The sequence below is a fragment of the Sorghum bicolor genome, chromosome 4, assembly GCF_000003195.3.
Source record: "Sorghum bicolor cultivar BTx623 chromosome 4, Sorghum_bicolor_NCBIv3, whole genome shotgun sequence".
In the NCBI taxonomy this organism is placed as follows: Eukaryota; Viridiplantae; Streptophyta; class Magnoliopsida; order Poales; family Poaceae; genus Sorghum; species Sorghum bicolor.
The window spans coordinates 55,784,812-55,798,055 of record NC_012873.2 but is presented as its reverse complement, the minus strand read 5'-3'; the positions used below and the strand labels follow the sequence as shown (position 1 = coordinate 55,798,055).

At 49.8% G+C, this 13,244-nt stretch overlaps 3 protein-coding genes and 1 pseudogene across 3 annotated transcripts; 3 read left to right on the top strand and 1 right to left on the bottom strand.

The window, feature by feature from the left end:
* On the top strand, window positions 941-2,188 carry LOC8056498. Its single transcript, XM_002454095.2, has one exon. It carries the CDS (start codon window positions 941-943, stop codon window positions 2,186-2,188), a length of 1,248 nt encoding a protein of 415 aa, XP_002454140.2.
* Window positions 2,792-5,613, bottom strand: LOC110434296. The gene is made up of 4 exons (XM_021458119.1): window positions 5,361-5,613; window positions 5,208-5,277; window positions 3,349-3,438; window positions 2,792-3,235 (listed from the first exon to the last, which is right to left on the bottom strand). Exons 1-4 carry the CDS (start codon window positions 5,520-5,522, stop codon window positions 3,171-3,173), a joined length of 387 nt encoding a protein of 128 aa, XP_021313794.1. The 5' UTR covers window positions 5,523-5,613; the 3' UTR covers window positions 2,792-3,170.
* LOC8056497 lies at window positions 5,900-7,129 on the top strand (annotated as a pseudogene).
* LOC8056496 (acetylajmalan esterase) lies at window positions 9,803-11,587 on the top strand. The gene is made up of 4 exons (XM_021460601.1): window positions 9,803-10,094; window positions 10,231-10,443; window positions 10,556-10,761; window positions 10,914-11,587. The coding sequence occupies exons 1-4, from the start codon at window positions 9,803-9,805 to the stop codon at window positions 11,466-11,468; spliced, it is 1,266 nt and encodes a 421-aa protein (XP_021316276.1). The 3' UTR covers window positions 11,469-11,587.

Sequence of the window (13,244 nt, the reverse complement as noted above, 5' to 3'; positions counted from 1 at the left end):
ACTTCACACTGCCACACAGGATTCACTAGGCAATCTTGTATCAGCTAACAGACTACTGACATTCAACCAACCACAACAGGCAGTAAGTTTCCATCATATGCCATGATTGGCTTCGACTGTCAGTTCGCACGCCATGTCTATCCCTCTGTGTTCTGTTGACGCACTTGCGCACAAGTAAAAAAGAATGTAGGACAGTGAGGGAAGCTCCCGTCTGCCCAAACCTGGAATACTGTTTAACAGACAATCGTGTATCAGTGCACATCGGCTTTGCCTGACTACAACAATTGCCCTCCGTTGCTAGGGAGGAACATAATACTACGATAATACTACTAGATGGTTAATGTAGAAGCCAAAGGCCGTACATTCACAACGAAACATCTACAAAAACGCAATATGAAAATGAATACAAACATGCATTTCCCACTGTTAAAGACAGATTCATGTTTGAACAATTGAACGTTCAAGCAGTAGAGGCAAGAGGCAGCTTGGAAGCTTATGTTTCGTCTCCGACTCCGACACGGCGACACAAAGTTGCCTTAATTCCTTTTCTTAGTTCTCCGGCGATCCAACGAGTCCAACTCGAATTGGCGAGCCGAGAAATAACACGGCCATTTCGCGAGCATTTAATTCCGGTGAACCGACAGAGACGGAACCAGAACCAGAACCAGATGCAGTGCAGTCGACTCGGAAGCTTCTTTTTCGTCTCCGACTCCGACTCCGACTCCGACTCCAAGCTGCCTCAGTTTTGCTGATTCTCCGGCGATCCTATGAGTTCGACTCGAATTGCCAGCCCATTAATACCCTGCAACCTTCGCAATCCCATCCCATCTCCATCCATCCACTGCTTTCTCTCCATCCCTTCGGCGGGCGGCGGCTAAGATTCGCCACCACCCACCGGCTAGCTAGAGCCTGAGCCCGTTAGCTTGCATTGCGGCGAATCATGTTCGCCCCTTCGCCTGCCGTTCGCCCTTTCGCCGGCGGCGTCCCTCGTCGCGCCGCAACTGCCCCTTCTGACGCCAGCGAGCGCGCGTCCGGGAAGAAGCGTCCGCGTGTCGCGCCCGCACGAGACTCGTCGGCTTGCCTCACCAAGATGATCCGTAACCGCAACAGCGTCGTGACCGCCGCCGCCGCCGGCATGGAGCTCTTAACCGTCGGCGGCGAGAGGTCATCCCAGGAGCTCCTACAGAAGCGCCTGGCGTCCGAGCTCGATGCCTTGCGCGGTCTCCTAAAGAAAGCAGAGCTTATTTCCCGTGGGGGTGAGGCATGCAAGGGCGGCGCACCGACCGCCGGCAAGAAGGAGCGGTTCTTGGCCTCCAAGTCCAACCAGCGAGCGAAGCCAATCGAGGGTAGTGGAGGCAATGCGCCTTCAGCGAAGAGGAGGAAGATTTCAACTCTGGCGGAGCAGAAGCAGAAGCAGAAGCAGATACCGGCGCCGCGGATGTCGCCAGAAGAGAGGAATCAGCTTGCTGGTCGCCTGTCGTCGCTCTGCGGGGAGCTGCCGGGGCACATCGTGGAGTTCTTGCAGAAGCACTTCGGCGATGCGGATAGCCATGGCGAGATCGAGATCAACATTGATTCTGTGGAAGACCTCGTACTGTTCGAGTTGAAGACGCGGCTCGACAAGTTCGCCGAGGAGAGCAAGGACGACAAGCTCGCCGAGGAGAGCAAAGGCGAGGTCGTTCTGGAGCAGGAGGAAGAGGAGTACATCGACATCTGTGGCTTGTCCCCCATCATCGAAACCGGCAACGTGCCGAGCTCAAGCAGCAGCGGCGATTCAGACTCCGACAGCGGCTCCGGTAGCGAAAGCGACTCCGATCAGATGATGGCCACGTCTGCGCAGCCACCGTCGGAGCCAGCATCAGGGACGGCGCAGAGCACCGCACAAGCAGAGAGCGTTTCCGGCGAGAGTATCGGCGTCCCGGCTCCAGTGACGGTGGCGGTATCAGAAGTGGCCCAGAGTGGTGAGGCAAAGAAGGTCCAAGCCGTCCAGCGTGCCGCGCCCAAGCCTGTTTCCCTGGCAGGTCTGCTCTACAGGGCCAAGGTTCGCCGGGAGCTGTTGGAGATGGAGAGGGCGGCGCTGCCCGACGAGAGCATCCACCCGCGGGACCTGCAGCGTCTCGGCATCATGGAGTACGGCCATCCCAGCCTCATGCGGCAGCTCGGGCTCGTCCTCAAGGTCGACGCTTAGGCAGCGCGCGGCGAGCTGAAGCAGGAGCACGGCAGCTGTAGATTTTATTTTTTTTGAAAGATCGGCAGCTGTAGATTGTAGAAGATACAAGTGGAATGGTGTGATCTATAGCTATGTTGGATATGTCTATGATGTTTTTTTGTGTGTCATGTAATGAAGTAACAATGAATAGAAAATCTTGTGTCAGGCAATGTGCTCAATTATACTGAGCATGGCAGTTACTTGTTTCATAACTGAATATGTAGTTTTGTGGGCAAATTTGGATGCAGCTGTAAGACTGTAAGAGCACAGGGATTTGCTTTGAATTCACTACTAGACAATCTTATCGGCTAAATGATGCTAGAATTACAGAAGAAAAATCATTTTACACAAGATTATTCAGACCAAAATTGACACAGACACAGGATTTCACTTGGCAATCTTATCAGTTAACAGACTACTGACATGCGGCGAACCACAACAGCCAGCAAGCTTCCATCATGATTCATTTGATGAGTCTTGATTCATATGCTATGAAATGGCTTCGATTATCAATTCGCACCGCATGAAGCTACCCCTCTGTGTTCTATTAATAAGTTCGGCCAAATAGATCAGACGCACTTGAGCAAGGAACAAGAATGTTTAAATGTATCACTTCAGATCGGCTATGCCTGAATGCAACAATTGCCGTCCGATGCTAGGGAGGAACATAGGGCTACGATAGTTGCTTACTGTAGAAGCCGACAGCCGCACAATCACAACGAACGCAATATGAACATGAATGAAAACATGAATATTCCACTATTAAAGGTACATTCATGTTTGAAGTTCGATACACTAACACCAGACCTAAGTAGCTTCTAATGAACATTCAGGCAGTAGTAGATGCAAGAGGCAGTTCAAGCTCCAGTGTTCCCTGAGGTCAGTCCCTGCAGCCCTTGCTGCAAGCTCTGAGAAAACATACAAGGTTCATATCATAATTCCAGTGATGCAGTATTGTCCGTCATTCTACCATGGCATCAACTTTCTCCTTCGCAGGTGGTTTTGCATTTTTGGCTTTCTTCCTGCCTGCAGAGTGAATCACCATGATTACATGCCTCAAGCAATACCCAATCATTTCTAAGAAGGAAAATGATGTTTAAATTGATGTGTTACTATTTACAATTTGAATAACAGGGTACCTTTGCCCTTCAATCTCTTGATCTGTATTCTTGAGTTTTTCTTCACACTGAACTTCACTTGAGACTTGCCCTTTGCAGCCTCTGAAGACTCTGTCAATAATAAAAATACAAAAAGTAAGAAATGGTGTTGCAGTAATCATCAGATGAATATTTAGGAAGGTTAACACAAGGCCCAAAGGGAAAAAAGTTTCTTAACTAAATACAGGTGGAAATAACATCACAACACACTGAAACAGTACAGCAGAAACAATAGAAATCAATGGAATTCCCTAGGTAGGTGGGTCAACCTAAGACTATGGGGGTACCCAAGTTACAATCTAGGACACAAATAGCTGTAGTATAGAACAGCTGCATTTTCTGTGAAAGTAAAAAATTACCACATGGTCATATCCCTGATCAAACAATGTTGGGAACTTGAAAACATTGTGAGCAAGCTAATATACCTGAAATGAGAGCTGGATGGAACTATCTTTCTACAAATGCCGACTAAAATTTATTGCAGACATTAACTCATACAAATAGTTTCACTAAGAAATTTGATAGGCAGCTCTTCATCGATAGTTCATATTAAGTATGTCTCTGATGTTTATAGCTCTGCCAGTTTAAATAGATATAATAAAAATCAAGCATGCTTCCTGAGATCAAGAAGCTCTCAATGCATCGTCTCCTTCTCTTCTTTTGGAGAAGACCAAATAGTCCAACCATATGTTCATATGTTTTAACTTTGTTTGCAAAGCCTTCAAAAGTTTCAGCAATAAAACTTAAACTATAATAGGTACTAGTACATATATTAGCATGGATAGGCATATTTTCCACTAGTCCTTAGCGATCAATAATTTAGCTTCTCTTTATTTGATTAGCCTGTCTACAGACAACACAGCACCAGAAGCTGTTTATGAAAGGATAGGCTAGTTGTTGGGTTGAAATATATTTCATCACAATAAACAGGAAATAGCTTTCCTTGGTACAATATGTTTTTATAGATACTCTGTTATAGTGTGAATAATATAAGTTACAAACACAAAGAATGTCAACTTTCCCTATAGGGGCAAAATCTGGAGTACTCTGAGCACAATACACCAAAACACCTTACTTCCTGGTCTCAAACACTATTTTTAACAGAACCTGTGTTTCCTATCTTTGTATCCACTAGAAGGGCAAGCTTAACATAAATAGGCAGGGCTAACACCATGATCAACCGTGCCTCATATTGCCATCAGTCCTGTAGTCTCAACTCCAACTAACTAGTGTTGCATCACTGCAATCAGTGCTACATTATATTAACATTAAATCAGGTACTGCTGTTGGTAAAACCAGTATTATGTTACAACAGTCTCGAAAAGATTGCAGGGCATCAGAGTTATTGGTGACTTGGTGAAGCAACTACAACCCTGTGTCCAATTATAAGATAAGCATCACAGTTGCATATGACCTGAAATCACAACTCGTTTCCAAATGCCAAAATGAAGCATCAACAAGCTTAAGGCAATGGAAAATGTCAACAGCACAATCAACTTGTTTTCATGATCAAGGATGCAATAGCCAGGAATATGAGAATATCTAATTTGCTCACCAAACGTAGGATCAAGTTTACACGCACAGACACAAACATGATGGAACGAGCTCACCGCATTCAGTTATCCCTCGAGAATAACTTTCAACAGAAACGGGTTGCTACAAATCTTTACAGAGCCACCAATTATCATACAAATACACTAACCACAATCTTTAACTGTTGCAATTATTACTATCCGTCCAAATAGCGAGTCTAGGTCAATCCTTTGACATAGCCACTACACCGATTTCTCCAAAAACCAACCTAACTGAATCGAACCAAGCAATCGGCCCTAGAATCTCACCTTCAGCAGAGACCATGTCGACATCCCCCATGTTCTCCAGCGCCTTAATCATCGCAGCCTCTTTCTGCTCCTGCATAACCCACCAAAAAGACATTAGAGAGGCCCAACCATCGCACGGAAGACCTCCCAGCTAAGAAAAGACACCAGACTTACCCGGTTGAGGCGGCGCTCGAGCTTGCGCTTCCGCTTGCCGGACATGGAGACGGGCGCGGTACGCTGCTTGAGCTTGCCGGTGCCGGGCTCCCCATGCGCGGCGCGCTTGCGGTCCTGCTTCCACTGGCGCCTGTTCTTCTGCACCACGTTGAACTTGGCCATGGCGTGGCGGCGGATGGGTCTCGCACGCGCCGCCGCGGGAGAAGGGGGAGAGAGGAAGACGAGCAAACCCTTCGGCCTCGGCTTTAACCCTTCCCCCACCCTGCCTCAAGATCCGTGCAAGGACACGCGGCTTTCTCCAGACCCCCTCACCCCCGGTCGCCTGGAGATTCGTGCGAGAAAGGCGTGGTGACGTGGCGACTCCGAGTCAATTTGCTCGGACTCGGACATGCGCGTCAGCTCTCTCCGGCTCGAACATGCTCTCGCGTTTCCTGGTCCGAACCCGGCGAGCAAATCGGGGCCCACGGCGCGCTCATAAAAGGCGCCTGCAGGGCTCCAAAACGAACACCGCGCGCACTTGCTGTACGTGACATACTGACATGGCGATCATGGCTCGCATCCTGCTCGCCGCTTTAGTGGCGATGCTGCTCGTCGTCTGCCCGTGCCATGCAGCAAGGCCGGCGCCGGAACAGACAGCGAAGTCGCCGACGGTGAAAGAGAAGGCGGTGGTGGATGGCATCACTGCCATCTACAACTTCGGCGACTCCCTGTCGGACACCGGGAACCTGCTCCGCGAAGGCGCCACGGGCATGCTGCAGCACACCATGGGCCTTCCCTACGGGTCCGCCATCGGCGGCGCCACCGGCCGATGCTCCGACGGGTACCTCATGATAGACTACCTCGCGAAGGATCTCGGCTTGCCGCTGCTGAACCCGTACCTCGACGAGGGCGCCGACTTCTCGCACGGCGTCAACTTCGCCGTGGCCGGTGCCACGGCGCTCGACGCGGCGGCGCTCGCCAGGAGAGGGGTCGCCGTCCCTCACACCAACAGCTCTCTGGGCGTCCAGCTGCAGCGGTTCAAGGACTTCATGAGCGCCAACACACAGTCCCCGGAGGAGATCCGCGAGAAGCTGGCTCATTCCCTAATCATGGTGGGGGAGATCGGCGGGAACGACTACAACTACGCCTTCTCGGCGAACAAGCCGGCAGCCGGCGGCGCGCGCAACTTGTACAACTTGGGCCGCATGGCGACCGGCGTGGCAGAGGCGATGGCGCTCGTCCCGGACGTAGTGCGTTCCGTCACGAGCGCGGCCAGGGAGCTCCCCTCGACATGGGCGCGACGCGGGTGGTGATCCCGGCCGGGCAACTTCCCGCTCGGGTGCGTGCCGAGCTACATGGCGGCGGTGAACGAGACGGAGCTGGCAGCGTACGACGCCAACGGCTGCCTGGCGGCGCTGAACCTGTTCGCCCAGATGCACAACGTGCTGCTGCAGCAGGGCATCCGGGAGCTGCGCCGGTCCTACCCGTCCGCGACCATCTCCTACGCCGACTACTTCTACGCGTACGTGAGGATGCTGAGGGACGCCGGCAAGACGGGGTTCGACGAGGGGGCGCGGACCACGGCGTGCTGCGGCGGTGGCGGCGGCGCCTACAACTTCGACATGGACCGGATGTGCGGCGCGCCAGGCGCGTCCGTGTGCGCGAGGCCCGACGAGCGCATTAGCTGGGACGGGGTGCACCTGACGCAGCGCGCCAACAGCGTCATGAGCGACTTGCTCTACCACAAGGGCTTCGCGTCACCAGCGCCGGTGGAATTCCCGCGTACTTGAAGTTGAAGATCGACAAGCGTCCTTTGTTACTCATTAGTGTCTGGATAGCTAGTTGGTGTTCTGAAGTTTGGGTTTTACTTTCTTTTTCTGATGAAACAACAGGGGCTGGCCCCCTATATATAAGAACTTATTATTAGTGTTCTACTCCACCCCTGACCTGGGCTTGCGCCATACGTGTATATATGTGTTTTACTATACGTGTATATATGTGTTTTACTATTGAGAAAGCACTCTGCAATTTCTGGTGTTTCCTTTACAGGAGTGATGAATCTCGTTTCAACGATATATTGTTGTAGGGCAATTTTTCGTTAGCCAATAAGACGATACGATCTACACACTCTATCCCTTTTTAGATATCGTTATTATGACTTATGACGTATCGAGTAGTCAAATGTACTTAACTGTTTTTTTACCATATTATACAAGAGAGTACTAATATTTATGATAGGGTGTGCGTACCTTCATCCTCTCTAAAATGTCGCGGCTGCGTGACGCCAAGAAGCACCGGCCCTCTGGGCAACTTATGTCTCCGCGGAGGAGATGAAGGCTTGTAGTAAAAGGCAAATTCAGGGTGTCCAAACTGACGGTGCAGACACAGAATGTCATGATGGCAAAGCGGGGATTGCACCTCAATCTTCTTAGTAGACGCCAACTATTGCCAATGTGTTTTATGAGTACATGGCCATATTCGAGGCTCCTTTGTCGGCGTCCAAGCGTGAGGCTATCTGTGCGTTGTCCCGGCAAGAGCGAACCTGGAGTAAGTCATCCTAATCGATGGGCTCTGCTTGAAGACATGTAGGCAGCATTTAGGCACTTGCGGTTGCAAAATTCTTTAGTTGTCTTGAGCAGGTGCTTCGGTTACTGTTGCCCGTCTTGTAATGTTTTCTACTTTCACTTAATGAAATATGTGTTCAGACACAGTAGCGAAGAAACTAATATTTATGGTGTGATATTAATCATTAAATATATTTTTATAATACACTTATTTGGGGACAAATATTATTAATATTTTCTATAATTTTAGTTAAACATAAAAAAGTGTTAGACGTAACTTATAAAGAGACAGAGGGAGTATAAGGCTGGCAGCACCATAGTTTTTTTTAGCAACAGGCAACACCATACCTGACGTCAAATGAAAAGGCACAGGGATGTGCTATATTTCAGGTGCTTGTTTTGAAACAACTCACACGAAACAACTATTAGAATGAAAAAGACTACTCACAAGAAATAAAGAATATTTTTCTATAACCAAACAATAACAAAACTACATGTGACTAAACATTATTCTATGATTTAACGGTGATATACTTTTAGTGGTAGGCGACGTGCCCGTCGACAGTAAGACGTCTATGATGACTTCGTCAATCTTGAGATTTGCTTGTCCAACTCGGTTTTTCAAAGATGCTCATAGGGGTAGGGTGTGTGTGCGTGCGTTCATAGGGGGTGCGTCCGTGAGTGTGAGCTCGAGTATGTGAGCTGTAACTGGGTCTTGCAAAAAAAAATCAAACATGTAGAGTACTCCCTCTGTACCTAAATGTTTGTCGGCCGAGATTTGCATGACGATAACTTTAACTCGATTTTATAGAAAATACATGCAACATTTTTGTCTCTAAATAAATATATTAAAAAACTAGATTCAAATATCTATCAGTAATATGTGTATTATAAATATTATTATTTTTTAATATATATTTAGTCGAAGTTGTTTTTTGAGAAGGAAAAACGACGGATATTTAGGGAGGGAGAGGCAGTATATATATGAGTACAAGTGAAAGATATAAGACGCAAAGGAACACGCAGCGTGCGTCGTTCGAAGGATAATTTTACTGGCCAAGGATGGACGACACCTACTACGGTCTACAGGCTTCGTCCGTGCTCGACTTCCTGTTACACCGAGCTAGGGGCGAGGCCGGCATGTCCAAAGTAGCTTTGGCCCTTGCAACACCCGCGCGTTTCACACACACAACTTGAGCCCCTCGCCGCTCGTTGGTGTGCCGTAGCGCGAGCATTGAGCACTCTTGATCATTCTCCGGTCTCTCCCCACCGCCACCGGCCGCCACACGGCGCCACCGCTACGAGGCCCGGCCGGCGCACCAGCCGCGGTGTGTCGCCGCCTGCATGCGCCACGAGGGTGGCGGTGTTCCACTCGCCAACTCCCGTCCCAGCATATCGACAACCCGAGTATCCCAAGGTTGACGCGACTCGACGCGGCCGGCAATCAAGGAATTAATGATACGTCCATGGAGTCGATCGCATTTCAAGCGTGCAGTGCATCGCAAAAATGCAGACGATCCAGACGAGCAAGCTAATAGCGTGCAGTGCATCTCGCATGCATTACCGTCGCACTCTTCGAACGACTGATCCGGGCTCCGGCGCAACCAAACGATGATGAAACAACAATGGCCGGACTCTTGCCATTCTTGGTAACTTGACCACCTCGAATGGAGTACCTCCTGATTTCGGGAATTCGGGGGGGAAAAAAGGAAACCAAAGGTACGTACGTAAACGGGATTTTGCGCGAGATGTTAAGCTTGAGGAATGGCAATAAAGTTCTCGCCCAAATTCTCGGCGACGAATTAAACAATAGCTTACGTTAGCGTCCGGGCCGGTTCTGGCTACTTAAGTCACCTGCAGGTTGCGTATGAGCGATCGACGAATCGAAGTAGGGTGGCCATGGCTCGTCTTCACCTGGGACGCGTGCTCGTGGTGGCGTTCCTCCTTGTAGCGTGCTCCTCCTCCTCCTCCTCCTGTTGCCCTGGAGCGGCGGCGGCGCCGACGACGGTGGACGGCATCACGGCCATCTACAACTTCGGGGACTCGATAACGGACACGGGCAATCTCATCCGGGAAGGCGCCACCGGCGTGCTGCGCTACATCGGCAAGCTTCCCTACGGCATCGACTTGGACTTGTTGCACGGCCCGACCGGCCGCTGCTCCAACGGATACCTCATGATCGATTTCCTCGGTACGCCGCCGCGCCGCCCGGTTCGGTTGGGTATTTTGACGTGATTTTAATTAATTCCGTGTAGATCTCGCCATCTGCATGATACTGTGATAATTTTAATTAGTTCGTACGTATATATATATATATATATGTGCAGCGAAATATCTTGGGCTTCCCCTCCTCAACCCGTACCTCGACAAGGCGGCGGACTTCACGCACGGCGTCAACTTCGCGGTCGCCGGAGCCACCGCCCTCGACACGGCGACGCTCGCCGAGAGAGGGGTCACCAACGCCCTCACCAACAGCTCCCTCGACGTCCAGCTCGCGTGGTTCAAGGACTTCATGGCCTCCGCCACGAACTCTAGTCAAGGCACGTCATTGATCAGCCCTTTATATATATTGACAGTTTGTAGTAACGGTTTGCATGCGTCGTCACATCCCTCAATATTCCTGTGATACGATCCATGCATGCGTGCATATAGATGAGATCCGAAGGAAGCTAGCGAGCTCACTGGTGATGCTGGAGATCGGTGGCAACGACTTCAACTACGCCTTCCAACAGCAACAGACCCGGCCATCCGACGGCGCCGGATATGGCCTCGGCAACGTCACTCGTATAGTGGAAACTCTAGCACAGGCCGGGGCGCTTGTGCCTCCAGTCGTGCAATCCATTTCGAACGCAGCAGAGGTACGTGCGCATCGATCTCAATTCCATCATCCATATGACAAAACTAATTAAACTTGCTTCTGTTAATTAAGTTCCAAACTTTGGAACAATTTTCACCAATTTAATTCTCGTGTCCCAAAATGCACCTGATGAGTGATGATCGACCTCATCAGGAGTTGCTGGAGATGGGCGCGGTCCGGGTGGTGATCGCCGGCAACTTCCCGATCGGGTGCGTGCCGGTGTACCTCGCGGGGGCGAACGTGACGGAGCCGGCCGCGTACGACGGGGACGGCTGCCTGGGCGTCCTCAACGCGTTCGCGGAGCTGTACAACGCGCGGCTGCGGGGCGCCGTGGCGGCTCTGCAGCGGGCGCACCCGCGCGCCGTGGTCGCGTACGCGGACTACTTCGCGGCGTACGCCAGGGTGCTCCGCGAGGCGCGCGCGCGCGGGTTCGACCCGGCGAGGACGCGCACGGCGTGCTGCGGCGCCGCCGCGGGCGCCGCGTACTACGGCTTCGACGAGAGCAGGTTCTGCGGGGCGCCCGGGACGGCCGTGTGCGCGGACCGGGACCGGGACCGGTACGTGAGCTGGGACGGCGTCCACCCGACGCAGCACGCGTACGCGGAGATGGCCGAGCTGCTCTACCGCGGGGGGCTCGCGTACCCGCCGCCGATCAAGTGGCCGGCTGGGCAGACGTTGCCGGGGCCGACGAGCGCGCCCTTGAATTGATAGCTTGCGTTCGTGGTGTGTACCGTTGTGTGTGTGCGCGCCCGCGCACGCGCGCGCTTGCTTCGATAATCTAGTCGTGTGCATGTGTGTGTGTGTGTTTGCTTCGATAATCTAGTCGTGTTTGCTGCCAATGTTATGCTAGGTGTCATCAATACAAAACGCAGTTACGGGATACTCGCTACAAAAAAAGATAGTATCTTTTAAGTTGTAATAAAACACTACCACTATATCATAGCATATGAGATACTCACTAAGAGATATTTAGTATGGAATATTTATACTAATTTTTTAATGGTAAAATATTAGAAGAAAACCACATGGTTTTGGGACTGTCAGAACCGGACACTACTGCAGAAAAATACTTTTCAGACGGTTGTCAACGCCTCTTAGAGACGGATAGGCCACGCGTCTGAAAATTTGCGTCTCTGATGTGCCAGACCTAGTGACGGGTAAACAACCGTCTCAGATTATTTGTTATAAGAGACAAGTTTTACGAACACCCGTCTGTGATAATTTAGGCTACAGACGGCTACCAACCGTCTCAGTAACGAAGAGCCAGCGACAGGTATCAATTATAAACCGTCTCAGGACCTGTAGAATGGCGACGGGTGTACCCCGTCTCAGTTGTAAATATAACACAGATGTCTTTACAACCGTCTCTGGTAATGAGGGTCACAGACGACTGGCTAAACTAGCGACCGTCTCAATAATGAAACAGCCATCGACAGGGTACGATTATAAACCGTCTCAATTTTTCTATAAATGCAACGGGTGTACCCCCGTCTCAGTTATACATATATTACAGACGGCTACACAACCGTCTCTGGTGGTTACTAGCAACCCGTCTCAGAAAAAATGTGCCAAAACCATAAAGACGCATTTTCTGAACCGACGTCTCAAATTAGTGGATGTAAGTCACACATTAGTGGTTTAAACAAAAGTAAACGAAAAAGGTGCAGAATTAGACAAGCACACGCAAGTATCTAGCCCTAGCAAAATCAAATGATAAGAGTTCTAGTTCTAGCTAGGGTTCCCACAAATACTTTATGAATGATCTTCACAATAGTTTGCAGCCGATTTCACCACTTGTGACATCAGGAATGAGGAAATAGATTCTCGGGTTTCTCTGAATTATATAAGACGGATCTAGATATCGACTGTCTTAAATAATTAGTCATCACAGACGGATATACTATGGACGACTAAATCAGCGACGGTATACTTATTTTAACCGTCGCAAAACGTTTTTCTGTGACGGGTCGTACAAGCCGTCTCTGAAGCACCCGTCATCTTTTTACAGATCTGTACTAGTGGGAGTCTCGTTCTCTTAGTATCTTTAAGTTGTAATAAAACACTACCACTATATCATAGCACATGAGATACTAAGAGATATTTAGTATGGAATGTTTATTCTAATTTTTGAATGGTAAAATATTAGAAGGAATCCACATGGTTTTGGGACTGTCAGAACCGGAGTCTCGTTCTCCTCTGTTGAATTCCGAAGGGCTTTGGTTAGGGCTCATGGAGGGTGCTAGGGATTGGTCGAGGCGTGTTTGGTTGGTGTGCGAAACCGTGCTAGTGTTAGAACAAGTACTCCTTTCGTATCTGTATCTGAATTAGGTGACGTTTAGGATACGATTGTGATAACTAAAGAACAATTAATTAAAGGTTAATTTTTTCTGTTTTGTTTCTATTAAATAGCGCTTCAAGTGTTTCTTTTACAACAAATTGGTGTAGCTTGATTGGTGAAGCCTCTATGACTTAGAAGTCAGTGGT